Raw genomic sequence first — 22,792 nt, 5'->3', positions numbered from 1 at the left:
TTTCAGGTGTTGTTGTTTCTTTCTTTCTTTTTTTATTTATTTGACACAGAGAGAGAGATCACAAGTAGGCTGAGAGGCAGGCAGAGAGAGAGGGAGAAGCAGGCTGTTGGCCAAGCAGAGAGCCCGATGAGGGGATCCCAGGACCCTGAGACCGACTGGAAGGCAGAGGCATAACCCACTGAGCCACCCAAGTGCACCTCAGGTGGTCTTAATTAGGAGCCGGTTTTCATACACTTATTGGACGCTGATTCCGTGATTGCTTTTTCATGTCTTCTGCCTACTTTCTATCGAGTCAGCCGTGGTTTCTTTATCAGAGCTTTTTTTTTTTTTTTTTGAAGATTTTATTTATTTATTTGACAGAGATCACAAGTAGGCAGAGAGGCAGGCAGAGGGAGGAGCAAGCAGGCTCCCCGCTGAGCAGAGAGCCTGATGTAGGGCTCAATCCTAGGACCCTGGGATCATGACCTGAGCCAGGGCAGAGGCTTTAACCCACTGAGCCACCCAGGCGCCCTCGGAGCTCTTTATATATTCTGAATACCAATCTTTTGAGAGGCCATATAGTATAACCAGTGAGCCAGACAGTCAAGTTCAAATCCTGATTCTGGAACTGTGAGAGCCCAGGAAAAGCACTCCACTCCTCTGTGCCTCAGCCTTCTCATCTGCTCTTTGTGTCCCCGCCCAGAGAATTCCTATGTTGAAGCCGTAACTCCTGACCCCCCATATGATGGTTTTAAGATAGGGGCCTTTAAGGAGGAGATTAGGTTTGCAAGAGCCCTTGAGGGCGGGACCTCCCCTCCCCCTCAAGATGGGACCTTTAGAAGCAGAGTTAGAGACAGGGGAGCTCGCGTTCGCAGCTGGCTCTCTCCACCTCGGGAAGGCGCAGCACGAAGGAGGCCGCAGCACGAAGGAGGCCGCTGGCCAGCCTGGAAGAGCGCTCCCGCCAGAACCTAACCAGAACCTGACGCCCTGATCTGGGAGTCTCGGGCTCCAGCCCTTCATACATAAGTGTCTGCCCCCATCCGTGGTAATTCCCCCAGCAGCTAGAGCTGACTGATGTCCCTCTCAAGGTTTACCCCAAGATTAGATATTTGTGAAGCGCCAAGCGCGGAACCTGGTGCAAAATGTTCAGTAAGTAGCAAGCATTTGCTCTGTATTACCTGTGTAAGGTATCTGCTGTCCGCAGGAGTGGGGCTTTTCATTTTCATGATAGTGTTTTGTTTTGTTTTGTTTTAAGAGATTTACTTATTTATTAGAGAGAGTGTGCAAGAGCTGGTGAGGCCACTGGGGAGCAGTGGGAGAGGGAGGGAAGCAGACTCCCCGCTGAACCTAAAGCCCACATGGGGTTCCGTCCCACAACCCCGAGATCACGAGCTGAACTGAAATCAAGAGTCTGCCGCTCAGCTAACTGAGCCACCCAGGTGCTCCTCATGATAGTGTCTTAGGTAGTTTTGCTTTTTTTTTTTTTTTTTTTTTTTTTTTTTTTTTTAATGGCTCAGGGGCAGCCTTAACTTGCTGAAGCAGGAACAATCTCTACTCTGCGGATTAGGTGAGGAGGCGTAGCGGGGTGGGGTGAGGGTGGGGGTAGACCCAGAGTAAATTGGCACCTGACTCCTTAACTCCACGACTGTGTGGGATCTCCTACTCCCCAGGAAGCTAATGTCCAGCACATTCAGGCTGGTGCACAGTTGCAGAAATCAGGCCAGCCAATCTGGGAAGGTTTCTTTTGGTTGCTAGCGACAAAAAAAGACAATTAAGTGGAAATTGAAACTGGGAAAAAGAGAGGAGGAGAATTTGTTGGCTCCTTTAATGTCAGTCTGGTTTCAAGCGCATCCGGATCGAAGGATTCTATATGCTCATGGGAATCTTTCTCTCTGCGTGGCCTGGCGCTGCTTCGCTCAGCGGTTCTCTGGCTGGTATCCCGACAATGTTGCCAAGGTTCAAGGTTGAGTCTGGCCACTTCGGGTTTTCATCCCACCAGCCTAGTGGTCCCAGGGAAAGAGAAGCCCTGCCCTGAGTCCCCGGGGATGAACAGGGAAGGGGCGTGGCCATGAATGTGCTTCTCTGATTGGCTACTTTGGGTCAAACTCTCCGCCCTGGAGCCAGGGGCGGGGCCATCCCTCCAGGAGACTCAGAGCTTGAGAATAAGGGATCCGCGGATCCCCAAAACATAATGGGGGTGCTGATTCCAGAGGAAGAGGTAGGGGCCGCTGGGCTCACAAAGCAACAGACTTCCACTACGCCGGCATCAGTGCGTTTTTCTTAGGTTCGTCCAGGAAGACAAGCTTATTTGGGACCCTGGGTGTAAGACATGTGGGAAGCGATCAAGAGAACTCTTGTTTGTGGGATGTGACCAGAGCCTGGCGACAAGGCAGGCGTCGGGAAGCTAGGACGAGCAGCAGCCAGCAGGGACCTGCCCACGAAGGCCAAGAAGGGCCGCCGGGTGGCAGTGGAATGATCTGGGATCACAGCGAGTTGTTTCCTGCTCACTGCAAGATGTCAGGCAGGTTTTATTCAATCAATGCCCGGTAGAGGGGAGAGGGCTGTGACCTCAACAGGTGGGAAATGTGTAGAGCAGGGTGGCAGGAGTGGCTGTGGAAATGGCAGCAGCCAGAGGTGATCTGTCACAGTCTGGGGGATGGGCCCCCAGACGTAGTCCCAGCAGCGCATGTTTACTGAGTACCAGTGCTGCTCGGAACATGTCCCACAGATTAACTTGTTCGATTCTCCCAACAACGCGCTGAGGTCAGTCCTGTTACTGCTCCCGCTGTAGAGATGAGGAAACTGAGGTGCAGAGAGCTTAAGTGACTTGCCCAGGACACATTGTGCTAAGTGGCAGAGTCTAGATTTGAACCCTGGCCCTTCAGCTCCTACCCTGGCAGATGCTCCAAACCACTGTCACCTGCCTCACATGACAGGGGTGGAGAGCTGGGGGTGGCCTGGGCACTTCTACAGGAAGACATCTTGTTTTATAACCCCTTTCCGGTGGCCACACAGCTGGGGGCTCAGACATTATCTGTTGATCTGTTTGGAGGGAAGGACACCAGAGGACTAAGTACTGTCCCTTGCCACAGAGGTGACAAGGTTCTGTCTGTGCAGGAGACACACTCCCCACCCCCACCCGGGGAGGATGGAAGTCTGCTGGGATGCAAACTGGTGAGTTTCTGGCCTCTCAGAACCTACTTCTAATGTTTCTTCCAGTGACTCCTTCTTCCTCTGGGGGAAACACTACTCCACTGGACCCCGAGCTTCGTGGGGCTAGGGTCGGGGTCACGGTCACTGGTGGGACTGGCTCCCAATCCAAGGCCAGTAAGAGCAGAGTGGATTGTCCATAATCAGCCCTGTGTGGGGCGAGCAGGCTGAGGTCTGCTTTGTCGGGGAAGGGGGGAGACAGGGTCCTGGTGGCTCAGAAGGAGTGAACCCCAGGGGCCCCGGGGGACTGAGCAGCTACAGGGCAGAGAAAAGGGTGCAGAGGGAAGGACAGGGAGGCATGGCCAAGACCAAAGGTGCAGGGAGAGACAGACACACAGAAAGACCAAAACACACCACGGGAAGACAAAAGGAGACAAGAGAGATGGACAGAGTTGGAGGCAGAGATAGATACGATGGGAGAGAGAGAAACTGGCAGAGGGGGGCACCTGGGTGGCTCAGTGGGTTAAGCCTCTGTCTTTGGCTCAGGTCACGATCCCAGGATCCTGGGATCGAGCCCCGCATGGGGCTCTCTGCTCAGCAGGGAGCCTGCTTCCCTTCCTCTCTCTCTCTGCCTGCCTCTCTGCCTACTTGTGATCTCTGTCAAATAAATAAATAAAATCTTAAAAAAACAAAACAAAACAAAAACTGGCAGATGGAGAGACAGGGAGAAATGGAGACGCAGGGTCAGTGTGCCACCCCTCCCTGCCCCCCACACCACCAACCCCGCAGAGGGAGAGGCAGGGGCAAGATGGCAGAAACACACCCCCACACTGACCTCTTTCCAGGCCCTCTCTCAGGATTGGCCAGTCCTCCCTCAGCTCTGCCCGCCTTCCCTCTTGCTGTGGGCCAAGCCCATTAAGCTTCCACCCTGGCCACAACTGAAGGCCCCACGCCCTGGGGAGGAAACCACCGCAGAGGCGTCCCCTGCTCCGTGGCACCCAAACCATCAATTAGTATTAACAAGGGCCAGCTCCCCATGGCCTAAAGACCCCCATTGGGGCTCAGATGGAGGGGAAGCCCCGCCCCTGTGAGTCAGGAGGTTAAAGAGCCTGGGGCCAGGCTCTGAGTGCAGACTGTCCGGATGGCGTGTGGCAGCGGACGGGTCACCATCCAGCTGGTGGACGAAGAGGCAGCGCCCGGAACCAGAGGCCCGAAGCCCTTTCGGGGCCAGAGATTCGAGGCCATCCGAGCAGCCTGCCTGGAGGAGGGGATCCTGTTCCGAGATCCCTACTTCCCTGCTGGCCCTGATGCCCTTGGCTACGATGAGCTGGGGCCAGACTCGGAGAAGGCGAAAGGGGTGGAATGGAAGAGACCCCATGTAATGTGTGGCTGGGGGCTGTGGGGGCTGGGCTCCTGGGTCTGAGGGAGGAGGGGGCTGTGGGGGGGCTGGGCCCCTGGATCTGAGGGAGGAGGGGCTGGGGGGGGCTGGGCTCCTGGGTCTGAGGGAGGAGGGGCTGGGGGCCTGGATGTGAAGAGGAGGGCTGAGAGTTCTGACTGTGGGGTCTGGAGAAGCCCAAGATGCCTGCCCACAGGCTTTACAAGCCTCTCTTGGGGTTGGAGGTGCTCATTACTCTGGAGCAGTGAGGGCAGGAGGGGACCCAGGCGTTGGACCTCTCAGTCGCTCCTTCTCTCCCTTTCCTGGCTGAGGCCCAGACTCTCCCCATGCTCCCCAGGAGTTTTGCGCTGAGCCCCAGTTCATCTGTGAGGACATGAGCCGAACAGATGTGTGTCAGGGGCGCCTAGGTAAGACCCCAGAACTCATCCTGGGCTCCCAGATCTGGCAGAGGCTGTAGCTGGGCTCCTGTAGCTGGGCGGCTCCTGGGCCCACCCCTCAGACTCTCCTCTCCCCAGGGGAGACCCAGTCTCCCCCTTTCCATCCTTAACCTGTCCTCGGCCTTCCTCCCAGGTAACTGCTGGTTTCTTGCGGCTGCTGCCTCCCTCACTCTGTATCCCCGACTCCTGTGCCGGGTGGTCCCCCCTGGACAGGGTTTCCAAGATGACTATGCAGGTGTCTTCCATTTCCAGGTAAAGATCCTTGGTTTGTGCCTCCATATCCCCCATGGGACCACAGATCTCCTAGTTGGCTTGGTTACCTGGGGGCTGTAATTCTCAGACTGGTGCAGTAGGGCTGGGGGTCAGAGGATGGGGTCCAGGCACGGTTGCGAGCTGGGAGCCAAGCCTGTGCCCTGCCCTCCTCCCACCAGCTCTGGCAGTTTGGCCGCTGGGTGGATGTTGTGGTGGATGACAGGCTGCCGGTGCGTGAAGGGAAGCTGATGTTTGTGCGCTCGCATCAGAGGAACGAGTTCTGGGCCCCGCTGCTGGAGAAGGCCTATGCCAAGTAAGGACTCTGGAACACCTGCCCAGCTGGCAAGGGAACCCCAGAGACCCCCAGCTTCTGGGATCCTCTAGACACCCTTCCAGGGGGCCTGCACCAAGTCATGGTGCTCAGGACCTTAATGTCACACCATCCCCTGAGGACCTCCCTCCAAATCCTAGACACTTCCCTAGAGGCACGTTCCTAGAGACCCACGATACTCACAGTCCAGGAGCCTGAAATCTCATCTCTTAGGCCCTGGAACCGCTAAACCCAAGATTTATCCCCTTGGGGGCCTGTAATCTCAGAAGCTCTCTCCTGATCCATTGAGAAACCCAAAGCATCTCCCAAAATTTTAAGATTTTATTTTTTTTTAAAGATTTTATTTATTTATTTGACAGAGAGAGATCACAAGTAGGCAGAGAGAGAGAGGAGGGAGCAGGCTCCCCGCTGAGCAGAGGGCCCGATGCGGGACTCGATCCCAGGACTCCGAGATCATGACCCGAGCCGAAGGCAGCGGCCCAAACCACTGAGCCACCCAGGCACCCGAGAGAGAGAGAGAGAGAGAGAGAGAGAGAGAGAGAGAATGAGAGAATGAGAGAAAGAAAGAAAAAGAGAGAGAACAAGTCCAGGGCAGGGGAGCACAGAGAAGCAGACTCCCTGCTGAGCAGGTAGACTAACACGGGGCTCCATCCCAGGACCCTGAGCTCATGACCTGAGCCAGAGACAGGCGCTTAACTTACTGAGCCCCCGCCAGGCACCCCACACCTCTCAAATATGACTGTAATCCCTGGAAACTTCGATTTTTGCTTTTCTCCATCCCGAGGCTCTGAAATCCCTGACAAGTGCACAGAGATTACCCCCAAAGCAGGCATCTCCCGGAGACTCAGAGTTTCAGAGATAGCCCCAGGATGCCCAGAATTCTGACGGAGTTCTCCTGTGATCCCCCCAAATGCCCAGTCCTAATGGCCCAGGGACCACAGGCCTGATTTCCAAGGGCTTCCAGAGTGAACCGCAGGCCACCTCAGGAGTCTGCAAATGTCAGGGATAATCCCCAGGCCCCCAATGCCCCGGGCCAGAGGCCCCCAGATCCCAGGGGTGTGTGTGAGATGCTTGTGCAGGCCTCAGACACTCCCCCAACACCTGCTTCCGCAGGCTCCACGGTTCCTATGAGGTGATGCGAGGCGGCCACATGAATGAGGCTTTTGTAGACTTCACAGGCGGCGTGGGCGAGGTGCTCTACCTGAGGCAAGACATCCCAGGGCTCTTCTCTGCCGTGCGCCATGCCCTGGCCAAGGAGTCCCTTGTGGGAGCCACCGCCCTGGTGAGAGCCTGACTGGCACCGAGACCCCCACCAGGGCCAGAGCGCAGTCAGGGCTGCAGTGGGGAGGTGGCCTGTGTCCTGTCTGTGTTCATTGTTGGCTAGTACCCCCACCCATCAAACTCGAGCAAGTCAAAGGCGATTTATTTGCTCTCATTAAACAAGCTTCAGGCATAGCTGAATCCAGGTGCTTAGCAGATGTGGAGAATGTGTTTTTTCTATTCCTTGTTCTGGGTTAGCTTCACTCCTGGGCAGGCATTCCCTTCATGGCCACAAAAGTGGCCCCCACAGCTGCAGGGGCCCTCCTACCACCCCTCAGTGGTTTAAAAAAAATGGCAAAGCTTCTTTCTGAGAATTTCAGCAGAAGGCCTAGAATAGATTTCCACAGGCTCGGCTGGAGTCCCGCGTTCATCTGTGACCCAGTCGCATGCTCAATTGTTCACTGAGTTGGTCTAACTCCTTCGCTTCTTCTTTGCTTAATCCTGTGCTCACTGACTGACTCCCTGTCCTTCATGTTTCTCTGCCTCTTTTGGTCCATCTGCCTGTTCTGCGTCTCTGTTCCCTTCATGTATTTTTGTCTTTTCTCCATCTTCCTCTCTCGCCTTCACTCACCAATCCTTTGCCCTTTCGGAGCCCCATGTCTTTCAGTTGGGAGCTTTGGTGGCAGGAGGCTGGGGTGAGGGGAGGTGGGGGCAGAGAAGAGCAGCCACACTTGTGTCCCCCACCATGACCTCACCGTCCCCTGCCCTCTGCTCAGAGCGATCGGGGTGAGTACCGCACAGAAGATGGGTTGGTGAAGGGACACGCGTACTCCGTCACGGGCACGTACAAGGTGAGTATCCCCCACGAGCGGGCTGCAGGGGGGCCCCAGAACCACCCCCACTGACCATGCTGCCCTCAGGTGACCCTGGGCTTCACCAAGGTGCGGCTGCTGCGGCTCCGGAACCCATGGGGCCGTGTGGAGTGGACTGGGGCCTGGAGCGACAGGTAGGATGGATTTGGGGGAGAGGACCAGGTCGGGGAGCTCAGACCCCCCCGCCCAGTCCTCACACCCCCATCTCCCCAGCTGCCCGCGCTGGGACGCGCTCCCTGCGGAGTGGCGAGAGGCCCTGCTGGTGAAAAAGGAGGATGGCGAGTTCTGGTGAGTGGTCCAAGGTCCCCGCCCGCCTCTGGACCAGCCCCAGGCCAAAGGGGTGCACGGAGGGGGCCAGGCCTGCCTGAAAGGATGGGGGATGGGGTCATAGAAACTGTCCTTGTGGTGGTAACTTTGGGGTTGCGCTCTATTTGGGGGAGTTGATTAGCAGCAATATTAGGGGAACTGGGAGGCGCAGTAATTTTTGGAGGGTTGAAGGGGTGGGTAATTGGAGGCTTGGTGACATCTGGGACATTTCTGTGTGTTTGGTGCTGCTGAGGGGCTGAAGGATGCTTGTTGGAAGTTGAAAGTCTGAGGGTCTTGATATTTGGGGGCTGAAGACAATTTGACAATAGGTGGGGGGAGTGTGTGGGTCTTGACTATACAGGGGGCATTTCTGGGAACTTGGAGAAATCGTGGGGGGTGGGGCTGGAGGGCGCTGGGATCTGGAGGCCATTTCTGGAGACAGGGTACTATTTGGCAGACAGAGGGGTACTTGGTGATGATTAGAGAACTTGGGGATTGTGACTTGGGGGTCATTCTGGGGTCCTGAGATGTCTGGGAGACTGGAGCCCTGGGGAGGGTCTGACCGCCCACCCCTGTGCAGGATGGAGCTGAAGGACTTCCTCCGCCACTTCAACACCGTCCAGATCTGCTCGCTGAGCCCAGAGGTGCTAGGCCCCAGCCCCGCTGGAGGCGGCTGGCACATCCACATCTTCCAAGGCCGCTGGGTGCGTGGTTTCAACTCTGGCGGGAGCCTTCCCGGCACCGGTGAGGCCTGGGGGACGCCTGGCAGGGGAGGGGGTGGGCTGTGGCAGGCCGGGGTACCCCATTTCTTTCTTTTCTGTTAGAAACCTTCTGGACCAACCCCCAGTTCCGACTGACGCTGCTGGAGCCTGATGAGGAGGAAGATGATGATGAGGAGGGGCCTTGGGGGGGCTGGGGGGCAGCAGGAGCGTGGGGCCCGGCCAGGGGGGGGCGCATCCCCAAGTGCACTGTCCTTCTGTCACTCATCCAGCGTAATCGGCGGCGCCTGAGGGCTCAGGGCCTCACCTACCTCACTGTGGGCTTCCACGTGTTCCAGGTGGGACCCCGGGGCTGGGCGGGAGCAGCGGGGACAGGGAGCCACGGAGGGGGCTGGGAAAGCCCGGGGCGTGGGGCTCAGAGACTGGAGCGAGAGAGCTGGGGGAACTAGGAGGGGGTTCAGGGAGAAACTGAGGTCGGGAGGGCGCAGAGAGCGCCGGGGGTCCGTTAGCAGTGCAGCGGAGAGTCCGAGGCGCTGAGAACCAGGGAGGGGGGCTGCGGAGCAGAGAGGGGCCGTGGGGACACCAATGGGAGGGGGTCCAGCAGGTCGGGGGCGGGGGCCAGGGGGAAGGGGAAAAAAAGCAAAGGAGGTGTGGAGGGGGCTCTGAAGGGTGGCCGCCACCGCCGTGGGCCCTCACCCTCTTGCTCTTGCTTCTTCCAGATCCCAGAGGAGGTGGGTCTCCGTGGGGACCCCGGGCGCAGGTTCACCGGGCGGCGGCTGCCGGGGGGCTCGGCCAGGCGGTGGCGTGGCGGAGTGGGGAGGGCGAGGCCAGGCGGGAGCGGCTGCGGTCGGGCGGGCGGGCGGGAGCTGGAGCTCAGCGCCCCTGCCCGCAGCTGCTGGGCCTGTGGGACTCCCCGCGCAGCCGCGAGCTCCTGCCGGGCCTGCTGCGCGCTGACCGCTCGCCCTTCTGCGCCCGCCGCGACGTGAGCCGCCGCTGCCGCCTGCGCCCCGGCCACTACCTGGTGGTGCCCAGCGCCGCCCACGCCGGCGACGAGGCCGACTTCACGCTGCGCGTCTTCTCAGAGCGCCGTCACACCGCTGTGTGAGCCGGGGTGTCCCAGACCCGCCCCCTCGGGGTTCCCCTGACCGGAGCCCCAGGACCTCGGGACATCCCTCCTCCCCAAGGGGATTGGCCCGGGGACCTACCCCCGACTCCCCTTGTCATTGGCAGGGAGATTGATGACGTCATCAGCGCCGACCTGCAGGCCCTCATGGTGCGGGGCTGCCAGAGTGGGGGGCGGGGGGGGGCGGGTAGAGGTCTGCTCCGCCCTCACTGAACTCCCCCTGCCCACAGGTCCCGTACATGCCTCTGGAACTGGGGCTAGAGCAGCTGTTTCAGGAATTGGCAGGAGAGGTGAGGGGGCCGGGCCAGGGCTAATAGGGGTTCACCCTTCCTCTGGGGGCCCCTTCCTTATCCTGGGGGGGGGGGGTGTCTCATTTTGCTTTAGTTTCTCTCTGTGCTTAAATCTCCTCTTTACTCTCAAAATGCTCACTGCTCATCCCTGCCTCAGGGCCTTTGCTCTCTCTGTGCCTCTGCCTGGACTGCCTTCTCCTTGTCCCCTGCCCTGGCTATGGCCTCGTCTTTCTCCTGTGGGATTTCCTGGAATCTCTGGGATTCTCCCCCAGGATGGTCAGCTGCATGCTGGCTGTGGACTCCCATAGCCCAGTGCTTCCCCCCTGCAGCCCTGACTGCTCTGGGGACAGGTGTCTCTCTCCCCCTGGACCATGAGTACTGTCTCTGCTGTGTCCCCAGCACCGCCCAGCAGGCTAAAGGGGCTGTGTCGAATGGCTGCCTGAGTGAGTAGCCTCACCACTGGCTTTCTCCTTGACCAGGAGGAAGCACTCAGCGCCTCTCAGCTCCAGACCTTATTAAGTATTGCCCTGGAGCCTGGTGAGTTGCAGATGGGGGCGGACCCCACGGAGCCCCCTAGGTGTGTCAATCCATGATGCCGTGGGGAGTCAGGCCACGGGAGCCCTGCACTCAGCCTGACAGTGTCTTCCCACAACATGTGGATCCTGTGGCAGGACTCAGGGCCAAGGCCATGGCCACCCATAAGACCTCCCTTTCTCTAAGGGAGGCAGGGAGTGTAGCTGCCATGAGGGGACTTGGAACCCCCTTGCCTGGACTCAGATCCCAGTGACGGTTAACACGCAGAAAGTACTGGGGTTTTTCTGTTTCCTGTAGCCAGGGCCCATGCCCGGACCTCCGCCCGGACCTCTGCCGAGATTGGGCTCAGGACCTGTGAGCAGCTGCTGTGCTGTTTTGGGGTATACGAAGGGGACAGTGTCTGGGTAGGGAGGGTGGGGATGTTGGGGCCTCTGTCCCCCTCCTGGGGATATGGATTTTAACCAGCTGCCTCCTCCCCAGAACGGACAGAGCCTCACCCTGCATCACTTCCAGCAGCTCTGGGGCCATCTCCTGGAGTGGCAGGTAAGGTCGGAAGTTTTGGGGGGGGGGCACCTCCTCCAGGAAGGTGAAGCACTGTTACTAGTCAGGACATAGGTGCTCTGCTAACTAGCAGGATCCCAGGGGAGAACGTGGGCCGCATCCACCTTGAGGGACAGCTTGGAGGGATCTGGCTGGGAAGCCCTTGCTACATCTGCCCTTCTGTGGTCCCTTCGGGGCACTAAATAGCTTGGGGATGGAAAGCACAGGTTCTGGTCTGGGGTTGAAGTCCTAGCTCCCGGCTCAGCCCCTCTCTGGGTGTGTGAACTCAGGCAAGTCACCTCCCCTCTGAGAGGCCTTTGCTAGTGGGAGGCATTCATTCCCACTGCCCTGGGTCCTGGGGAGGAGGAAAGGGTCCAAGCCTTCCTGTACTGGTGAGCAGTAAGCTGCTGTTTGCTGAGCCCTCACGAAGCCCCTTGTGGGTAGAATCTCAGCTTGTCCTCATGACCCTATTCTAGCTGTTACTACTATTCGCATTTTAGAGACTGTGAGGTGGGCTCAGAGAGGCAGAGCTGCTTGCCCAGGGCACCAAGCCAGGAAGAAAGGGAGCTGGGGTGGGAACCAAGGCTGACTGGCCTCCTAGGGAGGGCCAGGAGTTGGGACTGACCTATAGCTCCTGACTCAGGCCACATTCGACAAGTTCGATGAGGATGCCTCTGGAACCATGAACTCCTATGAACTGAGGCTGGCACTGAATGCGGCAGGTAGGGCAGGGGCAGGGGTGGGGGTGGGGTAGGGTGTCTGGGGACAGGCTGTGCTCCCCCTCCGATGCTCTGTGCTCTGCTCACCCATCGCCAGTCTCGAAGCCCACGTAGTTTGTTACCAGCTCTTGCCGGGGCCAGGGGCAGGGGTGGTGGAGGGGGTGGTGGTGGTGGTGCAGGCACACAGCTCCCGACTGTGCGCAGAGGGCCCGGAGGGCCCCGGGAAGGGTTTCAGAAAGGAGGTAGGACAGTCCCCTCCGTCTGTGTGGCACAAAATCCTCCCAGGGGGCGGAGGCAGGGAGCAAAGCTTTTCCTGGGCTCCCTAGCAAGTTGAGTCCATGCATGGAGGGGCTGGGACTGGAAGGGGCTCCCAGTCCCCCAGCCCCGATCCCAGGGCTCCTCCAAGGGGAGGTGGGAGGCTGCCACCTGGCGGGAGGCTGCTGCCTTGCTGTTCCCCAGTCTGAGAGGCAGGAGGCCCAGAGGGAGCGAGAATGTTGGGAGGTGTGGCACACGGGCAGACACGGAGTCCCGGGTGCACAGCAGCAGAGGCAAGAGGGTGAGGGCCGATGGAAAGCTGGCACCACTTGTCGGGGTTACTGGGCACCTGGTGCACATTCTTGGCATTCTTCCAGGCAGGAGACTGAGGAAATGCTCTTAGAGTGGGGTGGGGTCCTGGCGGTACAGACAGACAAGCAGAATGTCTGGGTCAGATGGTCAACTATGGAGGAAAGAGAAGGGGGGTGGCGGGGGAGGGGCTTGTGGCCAGAGGCACAGTTCTCAGGGAAGGACCCAGGTACTGTTTGAGCAGACCTGACGGAAGGGGACTGAGTCTAGGGGACATGGTGGCAGGTGTAGTCTTGACAGAAGGAACAGCTAGTACAAAGGCCCTGAGGTGAGAGCATGAGCCCCACTGGAACAGCTTCGGGGTGCCAGGTCTTGGAAATGAGGCTAGGGTGGCTGGCGGACGGAGGGTGGTCACAGATGAGAGGTCAGTGGAGGGAGGCAGTAAAGCCCCATGAGGTCTCGTGAGCATCTAGGGTCTTTAAAACACATTTTTTTCTTTAATATGTATGAGAAGGAGGAGGGTGAGGCAGGTCCAGCGTCAGGGTGTGAGGAGGGCCAGAGGACAGGGACACACTGTGTAAGGGGGAGGACCAGGGAGTAGACCAGCAGGAAGCAAGCTCCAGAGCCCTGGATGTGGGGGACAGATCAGTGCGGGGGACTGGCAAAGATGACCTGCCGCCCCTCAGCCATGCTCTGCACCACCAGCCTCCCCCAAACCCCTGCTCTGCTCCTGGCTGTGCCGGCTGAGGCTGGGGGGCCAGAGATCCCGCCCTTCCCTCCCTTGGCCTCCAAGGACAGTGACCGCTCAGAGGCATCAGGGCGGGCATTGGGGCTGCAGGTGAAGAGTGGGGGCGCTCCCTGCTTGGAGGCTTCCTGGAGGGGCCAGGGTGAGAGGAGTAGCAGTGCTCTGAGCAGAAGGAACATCGTGTGCAAGGGAGGCAAGATGGAGCACAAGGAGGGGTGGGTGAGGTGTGGTCTGCGCAAGCTGCGCAGGCCAGCAGCCCGCTAAGGACAATGAGGACAATGGGGCCCGTGGGGAGGGGTAGCCAGGAATCACAGTCACCAGGACCTACTAAACCAGGTGAGGGATTTCCTGGGTACGGGAGGATCCCAGCCAGGAGCCCGCACCGGGGGCGCTGAGAGTGGTCAGAAAAGCTGCGTCTGAGGCAGCAGCTGAGGGCTTCTGGGCCCGACTCGGGATGGAGGGCCTGGGAGGTCATGCGGCTAAGGCCGGGCTCCCCCGGCCCCCAGCAGCTAGAACAAGGCACAGACGGGACAAAGACCTAACAGCGAATGCGGGCACAGAGCAGGGCACAGGTTGGTTTGAGGCAGCAGCGGAAGCCAGGACCTTGTCCTCAGAACCACGGATCTGGACACAGGGTCGGGGGTGCTATCCTGCAGCCAGACTCCTGCAGGGCCTCGGAGGAGGAGCCGCTGTTTCTGGCTTTTGAAGGCCTGTTGTGATTTCTCTTCAGAGGTGATTTCTCAAGTCCAGAAATGGTCTCTGATGTGAAGGAACGGACTCCATGTGGGGCCGACACACAGGTCCGGGGGCCCGGGCCGGGCGCCGTGCAATCCCTCCATCTAATGGTGTCCCGGCCTGGTAGGGTCAGGGCTGTCACGTGCGGAAACAGAGCGTGGAGGCGGAGGCATGGAGGGAGCTGCCCAAGGGGGGGGGGCGGTGGACAGACCCCCTGGAGGGGCTCATAGGCCGCTTGCCCTAGGCTTCCACCTCAACAACCAGCTGACCCAGGCCCTCACGAGCCGCTACCGGGACAGTCGTCTGCGCGTGGACTTCGAGCGCTTCGTGTCCTGTGCGGCCCAGCTCACCTGCATCTTTCGTGAGTGCTGCCTGTGGGGGGCGGTGGGGTGGGATGGACGGACTCCCACGCGCCTCGGTGGGGTGGGGGTCGCTCAACCCGCCCGCTCTGTGCAGGCCACTGCAGCCGGCACCTGGATGGAGACGAGGGGGTCGTCTGCCTGACCCGCAGACAGGTGAGCTGGGGCTGGGGGGCTCGGGGGGCCAGGCAGGAGTCCCGGGAGAGCCCTGCCTCAAGCCAGGGGTCTTCTCTCCCCCAGTGGATAGAGGTGGCCACCTTCTCGTAGGATCTCCGCACGGAACCCCTGCGGCTCGAGGCGAAGCGCTGCCAGGAGCCCGTTCTCCTTGTCCAGCCTGGACTGGGCTTTGTTCAACAGGGTGGGGGTCTAAGCCACACCAAACCCTCTACCTGGGTCTGCTGCTCTGCTGCCCCTGGAGCCGGCGGGGGCGGGGGGGCAAGGTCTGGCCCCACCACTCGGCCAGGCAGGTCCCTGCCTCCGTGCTCTGCCCTCCTCACCTATAAGCAGGGACAGTCCCAGCCCTTTTCTGGTGCAGGCCACACTAGTTAGCACTGGAGACAGCGCCTGACCTCAAGCAGGTGCCCCGTGGCACTGAGGTTTACACACTTGGGGGAGACAGGGATCTCCCTTGCTCAGCCTTGCTCTGGGAAGAGGTTCTCCTGTGGCTCTCCTAAGAAGCGGAGAACAGAGGAGAGAGAAAGAGAACACGGTAGGAATCCTTCTTAAAAATATTACATGTTTTATTATCCTGTCCCCAGAGGGTGGTTTATCCAGAAACCGAGAAAATAATCAAATCAGAATAAACTCAAAAAAGGGGGGAAGGGAGCAAAACCCATCAACTAACAGGCAGCCAGGCCGGCAGCCCACCCTCCACCTCAGGAGGGTCCCAGAGACCCATGCCCAACGACAGACAACAGAGAAAATTCAGTGAGGGGCTGGGGGAGGGCAGCAAATCAGCTATGTCTTCATTATGAGAGCAAGAGGCGGCGAAGATATGTTGCTAGGTGAATATATATTTATATAATAAATCCGTAAGTTAATAAAGTAAATAGTAATTCTCTGAAAGTTTTTAATTCCTTTTTTTATAGGTTTTTTTTTTTTTTTTTTGGTGGATTTTTTGTTGTTTTGTGGTTTTTTTTTTGTTTTGTTTTTTGGTCCTTAAAAAATCGGAAACACAGGTCCGGACAAAGCAAGGTGGGGGACCGGCTGGGGCTGAGAGGCTGGTCTGCCAACCCTACTCCTGTTGCAGAAAAGGGGAGGTGCGGAGTTGCACCCCCTCATCTCCTGGCAACTGCAAGTTGGGAAGAAGGGAGGGGGCGGGGTCCTCTTTCCATGTCAGGCAGCAGTGTCGCCCTCTGCTGGGCCCCCTGTAGGGCCCAACGCAGGCCGGGCGGTTCCTGGACAAGGCACATAGGGCTTTGGCCTGGATGTGGGAGGCCTTGAAGGGACCTCGTGGGGAGCAGGGAAGGGGCGGGCAAAAGAGAGACAAGGTGTGGAGGGCATTCCTAGGGCCTGGAGGTGACCTGTTTCGCTGTGGGAATCCACTGTCTCTTCCACATAGTTATAAAACAAAACAACACGTCTTATACATTTACCAGACCAGAAGCGTGGACCCCAAAGGTCTCCCTCACCCCCATCCAGGGGGAGGGGGCCGACTGACGGAGAGAGGGGAGAGCCTGCCCCAGCCCCTCCCTGCCCACCCCCCACCCCCAGAGAAGACTGACAGAGCGCTTTGCATAGATACAGAGTCAGAAAAACAGGACCTGGGAGGCCCCCACAGCGGGTAGAAGGGCCGAGGGCTCCCCCAGCCCCTCCTGGAGGCTGTGAGGACGGGGGTTCGGTCAGGGTCTCTCCAGCAGGGAGCCTCACAGGTCACTCTCGCCATATAGCGCTGTCGAGAAGGACTTGTAGTCGAGGGCACCAGGCACGGCGTCAGGGCCCTGGTAGGGCGCCATGCGAGCGATGCAGTACTCGGCCTGGTCCGGGGGCAGCTCTCTCCGCAGCTCCTCAGCCGTGATGAAGTTCTGGGGGTGGCAGGGTGTGACTGTGGGCCACCCCCACCCGCCCAGTCCTGGTTGCCAGGGCTTCTCTGGGCCAAGCCCCAGGGTGCCTCCGAGGTACACTGCTTACCTTGTCCCCTGCCAGGACCTTGAAGGAGGCGATGACCTGGTCGGCAGTGTCTGTGTCGGTGGTCTCCCTTGACATGAAGTCAATGAAGGCTTGGAAGGTCACGAGACCGCTGTGGTTGGGGTCAACCACACTCATGATGCGGTTGAACTCGGCATCACCCTGCAAGGGGGAGTGGGGCGGGGGACAGGCAGCACTTGAGTCGGGTGGGACAACTGGGCATGGCCTGGTTGGATGCTGTCCCCACAGAGCAGGAGAGCAGGGCCCGGCCCCAGGGCACATGCCTCCAGGGGTTTCAGCTTCCCCAGGCTCAGGGCCCCACTTGCCCAGATTGCTCCCTCTGCTCCTTCCCACCCACGTTTTTGGGAAGTGGGGAGTTGGGGAATGGATCAAATAGGTCTACTGCTCCTCAGCCCTAGGCTCATGACTTAGCTCTGGAGGGTGGGGAAGAAAGAAAGAGAGAAAGAGAAAGAAAAAGGGGAGGGAGCCAGAGGCCTGACCTCCTCTCTCGGGAGACTTCCAGGAAAGGAGGTGGGTGGCTCAGGGGGTCGTCGGAGAGACCCCAGCCCAGCAGCAGCAGCACAGGTGGAGGAGAAGGCAGCAAGGCTGCGCTGCTCTGCTGGGGAGGATCCCCGAGGAGGCGGCGGTGAGGAGGAAGGGGGAGGCTGCGCGGGGGGGTGGGGGAGGAAGAGAGGCAGAGCAGCGAGGGGGAGGCAGAGGCTGCATACCAGGCTGTATCCTGTGGAGATAAGCAGAGCCCTGAAGTCATCGGAGTCCATGCTGCCTGTCTGCTTCTGCTCGAGGACGCAGGGACAGCAGAGGAGGCCAGGCCCAGAGTAGGCAAGAGGGGCCGCCCCATGTGCACAGCAGGGAAACAGGACAGTGGCGGGAGCCGGGGAGACAGAGGCGGCCCCGAGAGACCAGGTAAGGGGGAAGGTGTCCAGAGAGACACAGGGCAGGGAGGAGGCAAGAGAGCCAGTGAAATGGCACACACATGGCAAGGGGTGGAATGGCGAGAGGGAGGGAGACAGAGAGAAGGAGAGAGAGAAAGAAGAGCAGTTAATGCCACAGTCCGCTGGGGCCCAGGGGGGCGCGTACCTGCCGATCATTCTCCACGTCGTAGCCCAGGCTGATGAGGCAGGCCTTGAACTCCTCCGGCCCCAGCGCCCCGCCGTGGTCCTGCCGGGCGTCCGAAGGCAGGTGTGTGCGAGGGGCGGTGTGGAGACCAGGCCAGCGTGGAGACGTGGGGAGAGGGGCCGGGGTCACATGCAGAGGGCAGGGCGAGGGGAACACATCGGGGGAAACACAGAGTTAGAGGGGACATGGACAAGGGTATGGCTGGGGATGGGGGAGCAGAGGCCTGCCCAACGCCTCGGCCAGAGCCGGGGAGGGAGCTGAGGGGTGTAGAATGGAGGATTGAGGCCAAGGCTCTGGGGAGGGAAGGGGGAGCTCTCCCTGCCTCCAGGATTTGGGGTGGAAGACGACAACCTGTCCTATCTGGGACACCAGGGGCCCTGCCTGACAGTGTGGAGCTGAGCACGCACACTCTCACCCACAGGGGGCCGGCAGACGGTCAGTTGGGCCCCGAAGGGTGGGTGGGGACTGTAACAAACTCAGGTGCTCAGGGCCTTCCTAGTGGGCCCGCCAGATGGGAGCCGGCCTTCTGAATCTTTACAGCGCTCAGCGGACCCGCGGACTCGATGCACGAGCAGCACACAAATCTCAGGTGTGCTCTGCCTCAGGCTGTCCCGAGGTCTCAGTGGTTGGCAAGGATGCATGGCCCCAGGGGCAGAATTTAGAACCCACCCCCCCCCCCCCGCCAACTTTCTCCTCCCAAGGACAAATGCCCAGGCCGCAGGTCAAGGTGATGGCCCTGTGCACCCACTTCAGCTGCTGGGGCCCTGCCGGCCCGGCAAGCAGTGGCCAGTACTCAACACTGTGAGGTGAACGAACAGATGCAAAGACGGAGGCGGCAGGATGGGTCGAGGACAGTGGGGAGGGAAGACGCCAGGGGCAGAGGGAGCCGCTCACCTTGTCAAAGTGGTTGAAGGAGGCCCGGAACTCCTGCATCTGCTCCTGGCTGATGCCCTTGGCATCACGGGTGAGGATCTGGTTCTCGACCTCATTGATGGTGCGGGCGATGGTGGTGAGCAGCTGCTCCCAGCCCACGCGGATGTGCTGGGGGCAGAGCGAGGGCATGAGTGCAGGCCAGCCAGTGCGGGGTCCGCTGCCACTAGGGACTCAGGGCTCGACTCTCCTCGCACGCAGTGTGTGTCTGGCTTGGGCTCTCTCCCAAATGCCAACCCGGCCCCATGCTCCCCTGCCTGACTCTGCCCTGCAGCAGGGTAACAGCACGCAGACCAGTGGGGTAGGGCAGCATGTTTAACTGGCTCTCGGTGTTGGGAGGACCCGGGTTTCTCTGTATCAGCGCCCTTGGACGGCATGAGGTGTCACTGTGGATGAGGTCAGGCTGCCAACCAGCCCCAACATGTCAATCTGACCACAGCGAGTGCGTGCCCACACACATCTGTGTCCCCCAGCAAGGACGAGGCCACGGGGGCGGGAGGCAGGGGCCACACCCCCTCCCAGCTCTCCGAGGAGCGTGTCCCAACGCCGTGTTGTCACAGTGATGGAAGCAACAGTGGGAACTGATTTCTTAGAAACGTGTTAACATTTGATCTAGTCTTTTCACTCAGAGGGACAGAGAGGAGAGAGAAAACGGCAGGCGCCTCTCCTACTGGGCCCAAGGCCGGGCCTGCACGGCCACAGGGACCCCGGCGTGGGCACTGGGCGGGCCTTACCTCCATGGTGTAGTTGGTGTGCTTGTTGTCGAAGATGAGGGCCTCCTGGATGAGCTGGTGTTGCTGCTCTAGCAGGTCGAGGTTCGGCTTGTAGTCTACGATGCTGCGCTCGTACCGCTTCAGGTGGTTCAGTTGGTCCTCCAGGGTCCCGTTCATCTCGATGGAGATGCGCCCGATCTCCTGCATGGAAGGTGGGGGCTGCTGGCTGCAGGAGGCCTCCCGAGGGGCCCTCCCATGCCTGGAAGCCGGCTGCGGGCTGATGGTCCCCTCCGGGTCCACCCTCTGGAGTACAGGCCGCCAGAGGGCGGTGTCTGGGCTGAGGCAGGCCAGGCCTAACCTCGGTGCACATCCCCAACTCCCTGTGAGGCCCAGGACGGCGATAGGCCTGGAAACTGAGGCCCAAACACAGCAACTGCTCACGGCAAGAGGCAGGGTCAGGATCCAGACCCAGGCCTGGCCGGCTTCGGAATCCGGGCTCCTGAGCACAAGCCCCCAAAATGGGGGTTCCCAGGGTGGTGGTGCAGCTGAGCCAGCCTGGAGCCCCACCCCTGCCCTGGCTCGAAGCCTGGGTGAAATGAACGCTCTGTAAGGTGTGCCCAGGCTGTAAGCAGCATCTGTGCAGACATTCCAGGGTCGGGTCCCAAGGCTCACTGGTGAGCCCACCGGAAGGGTCTGCCCTCGGACCACCCTGGTTCCAGCACCAGTGCTCGTCCAGCAGCTGCTGCAGAGTGGTGCCCAAGCACTGCCGAGGTAATGAAAGGACTCTTTCCATCCCTTTTTAGAGATGCGAAAACCCAGGAGCAGAAGTTTGCTTGTACCTGAACCCCTGGTCAGCAGGCAGAGCTGAGACTCGAACCCTCCCCTACCTGACTTCTCCACCAGGTTTCCCTCTGGAGCATGCTGTCACTTCCATCAACACCGATCCCAGGAGGCTGCCCTCACTCCCAGAGCGGGGCCCCTGGCAGACCCACCAGAGACAACTGGGGATCCTCCCCCACTCTGCCCTGAGAGCGGCTCCTAGCTCAGCTAGGCTGGGGCAATGGGCCCTCACCTCCATCTTTGTCTGGATCCAGGGCCCCACGATGTTGGCCTGGCTGGCGAACTGGCGGCGGAGGTGCTCGTTGGACTGCTGCTTGCTCTGCTCCTCCAGGAGCGCATGGTCCCTCTTGGGCACCAGCTGCTGCACCTGGGGGAGGATGGGGGTGGTGAGCCATGGCGGTCAGGGTGGCCCTTCCCCCGGCTAGCCCGCCCCAGCCCTGCTGCCAAGCCTGCCTACCTTCTCCCACTTGGAGTTGATGATCTGCGGGGTGACGGTAGTGTAGGGGTTGCTGCCCGATAGTTTGATGTGGTTGCTTTCGGCGATCCTCTGGGCCTCCTTGTGGATGGCCAAGATGGCCTCCCGCTCCCTGTCGGCATCCGGCAGCGTCGACTTGAACTGATCGTGGGCTGAGATCAGGCCCTGGAAGGAGGAAGAAGCATGAAGGGCAGCCCAGGTCCACAGCGGTCCCCTGAGGTGCGCGGGCAGCTGCGGACCTCGATCTCCTCGATGGTGTGCACGATGAACATGTCCTGGAGGTCCTCCATGGCGCTCTCCATCCAGTTGTTGAAGGGCGCGGCCCGCTTGGCATACTCCAGATGCAGCTGGTCAATGGTCTCCAGCTGCTTCTCTGTTTTCTGGTGTGTGCAGGAACGGGACGGGGAGGTCAGTCAGCGAGCAAGTGGTTGGTGGCCCGGGGACCCAAGGGATCAGAGAACATCCCCTTGAGGTGAGTGAGAGGAAGTTTGGATGTCCTGGCGGCATCTGCTCCCACCAACCCCCAGGGGCATAGGGCTCCATGGGTGATGTCACCACCCCCTCACCTCCAGAGCTTCCCTGCGACTCTGGGTCAGAGAGCCAAGGGCATCCCACTGGTCGCAGATCTTCTGGCAGCGGGTGTTGACGTTGTGGGAGTCATAGTAGTCCAGCTCACTGTTGGGGAGGGGTGCGGCGGGGGTGGGGTGGGGAGGGCAGACACGTGGCCATGAGACCCGGCAGGGAGCAGGGGAAGGGTCAGAGGGGTGGGGAGTTGCTGACTCACGTGAGACCTGGCTGTCATGACGCCCAAACGCGGGGACCCCCACACTGCCTGTGTCTGGACTGCTTCTGTCACCCAAAGGTCCAGTAGAGCACACTGGTTTAAGCAATGGGCTCCTGGGCCAAGTTCCCCCGGTCAGAATCCTGGCTCTTTGATTCTGTACCAGTGTCACCCCACGCGTGTGAATAACCTATTCTGGAGACCTTGATGTTCCCATCTATGAAATGGGCGTGGGGTTACTGTGGAGATCCAGTTACTAAGGGCACATGAAGTGTGGAGGGCAGTCCTTGGTCCCCTCTGAGTAGATGTACTAACAGTGATTAAAGGGATTTACTTTAATGAACATGAAGAAAAAATGAGCAGCAAACCCACACTATTGTTCTAAGCAATTAATAACAGATATAAAAGAGAAGTGGGCAGATATGATAGTTCCTGGCCCCTCAGACCTCCTGACCCTGCTCTTCTCCTATTTGCCCCAGGATTCCTTCCTCCTGAGCTCCAGACCCTGGATACTCTTAGCAAGAGGTTCCCAGAGAGTGGAGGTACAGGCGAAACCTTGGGGACCTGGGGAGGGATGGAGAGCAGGGAACAACTCCAGGAAGAACAGGACCTGTGGTATGGGGCTGGGGACCATGGCTGGGCTCCCCAGAGGGGCCAGGCAGCCTGAGCTCCACCCCTGTCTCAGCTACCCGCCAGCAGTGTGACTGTGGACAAGCCCCTGAGCCTCTCTGTGCCTCAGTTTCCCCTTCCGTAACACAGGGCTGCGGGCGATTAAAGGAGCCGGTATCTGTGGAACACTGAGTGCTCTGAGTTTCTATTATTACTCTGTACCAACACTTAGCCGGGCTGTCTACTCAGGCTCATCCTGGCTAGTGCCTGGCCCTCTGACTCATCTTTGGGGGAACAGACAGCACCCCCAAATCGCCCTGCCTTCCTCCTGCAGGGCCACTGTCCAGAAAAGCTGCCTCGGTGGCTGCCTGCCCCCCCCCCCACTCTGGAGAGTGGGTGCCACACACCTGCTCCCGGTGCTTGGGAGGCAGGCTGGCCAAGGACTTCCCCAGGCCTGTTTCCCATCAGTGCCCAGGGGCTCGCCTGTCAGCAGCAGAACACGCCCTCATGCCACCTCCCAAAGGCGCTATGGACATCACCCACCTCCAGCTGGGCGTGCCAGGCCCTGAGGCTCAAGCCTACAAGAGGCGGCAAGACCCCAAGGGACACAGTCTTCCCACGACCGTGAGGGCCCCCTGGGGGAGCCACAGAGCACTCCTGCCTCTGGCTGAGTGCACAGGGAAGCCGCAGAGCAACTGGGCAGAGTAGAGGGAGTGAGTCAGGGAGGAAGCCGGCCCTGCCTGGTGTGGGGCTGCACCAGGCACCGCAGCTGAGCCCCAGCCTCACAGAAATAAGTAGAGCTTCAGGGATGACTGGCAGGGTGGGGGGGGGGGGGGTGTCTGTGGAAAGGGCAGCTCCAGCCAAGTAAT

General features: G+C 59.8%; 2 protein-coding genes across 6 annotated transcripts in view; one reads left to right on the top strand and one right to left on the bottom strand.

The window, feature by feature from the left end:
* The first annotated feature begins 4,270 nt into the window (after positions 1–4,270).
* On the top strand, positions 4,271–15,891 carry CAPN12 (calpain 12). Its single transcript, XM_059151177.1, has 21 exons — positions 4,271–4,507; positions 4,863–4,932; positions 5,096–5,214; positions 5,394–5,527; positions 6,659–6,827; positions 7,582–7,656; positions 7,726–7,811; positions 7,891–7,965; positions 8,564–8,727; positions 8,808–9,040; positions 9,422–9,433; positions 9,595–9,803; positions 9,933–9,975; positions 10,056–10,115; positions 10,595–10,652; positions 10,947–11,029; positions 11,130–11,192; positions 11,833–11,911; positions 14,197–14,313; positions 14,409–14,467; positions 14,552–15,891. The coding sequence occupies exons 1-21, from the start codon at positions 4,271–4,273 to the stop codon at positions 14,576–14,578; spliced, it is 2,172 nt and encodes a 723-aa protein (XP_059007160.1). The 3' UTR covers positions 14,579–15,891.
* Positions 15,028–22,792, bottom strand: part of ACTN4 (actinin alpha 4) — a 69,474-nt gene continuing 61,709 nt past the window's right edge. For 2 of the 5 annotated variants that reach the window (XM_059153487.1, XM_059153486.1), the window contains exons 13-21: positions 21,100–21,208; positions 20,773–20,913; positions 20,516–20,698; positions 20,291–20,425; positions 19,240–19,419; positions 18,470–18,616; positions 17,167–17,232; positions 16,442–16,600; positions 15,028–16,335 (exon numbers count right to left, since the gene is read on the bottom strand). In XM_059153487.1, coding sequence (XP_059009470.1) covers positions 16,177–16,335; positions 16,442–16,600; positions 17,167–17,232; positions 18,470–18,616; positions 19,240–19,419; positions 20,291–20,425; positions 20,516–20,698; positions 20,773–20,913; positions 21,100–21,208 — 1,279 coding nt within the window. In that variant the 3' untranslated portion in view covers positions 15,028–16,176. Of the gene's footprint in view, positions 16,336–16,441; positions 16,601–17,166; positions 17,233–17,536; positions 17,618–18,469; positions 18,617–19,239; positions 19,420–20,290; positions 20,426–20,515; positions 20,699–20,772; positions 20,914–21,099; positions 21,209–22,792 lie in introns of all 5 variants that reach the window. The other 3 variants (XM_059153485.1, XM_059153484.1, XM_059153488.1) reach the window with 2 other exon arrangements.

This window comes from Mustela lutreola, chromosome 16 (genome assembly GCF_030435805.1).
Source record: "Mustela lutreola isolate mMusLut2 chromosome 16, mMusLut2.pri, whole genome shotgun sequence".
NCBI lineage: Eukaryota > Metazoa > Chordata > Mammalia > Carnivora > Mustelidae > Mustela > Mustela lutreola.
Note: the sequence above shows the minus strand (reverse complement) of the source record. Positions and strands in the feature narration are given on the sequence as shown.

Bases quoted from the DNA above. Each gene is read 5' to 3' on its own strand.
- CAPN12 (XM_059151177.1), top strand. From the start codon at position 4,271: ATGGCGTGTGGCAGCGGACGGGTCACCATCCAGCTGGTGGACGAAGAG. The intron at 8,728-8,807 runs GTGAGGCCTGGG...CTTTTCTGTTAG, and splicing joins CGGGAGCCTTCCCGGCACCG to AAACCTTCTGGACCAACCCC. The intron at 10,116-10,594 runs GTGAGGGGGCCG...CTCCTTGACCAG, and splicing joins TTCAGGAATTGGCAGGAGAG to GAGGAAGCACTCAGCGCCTC.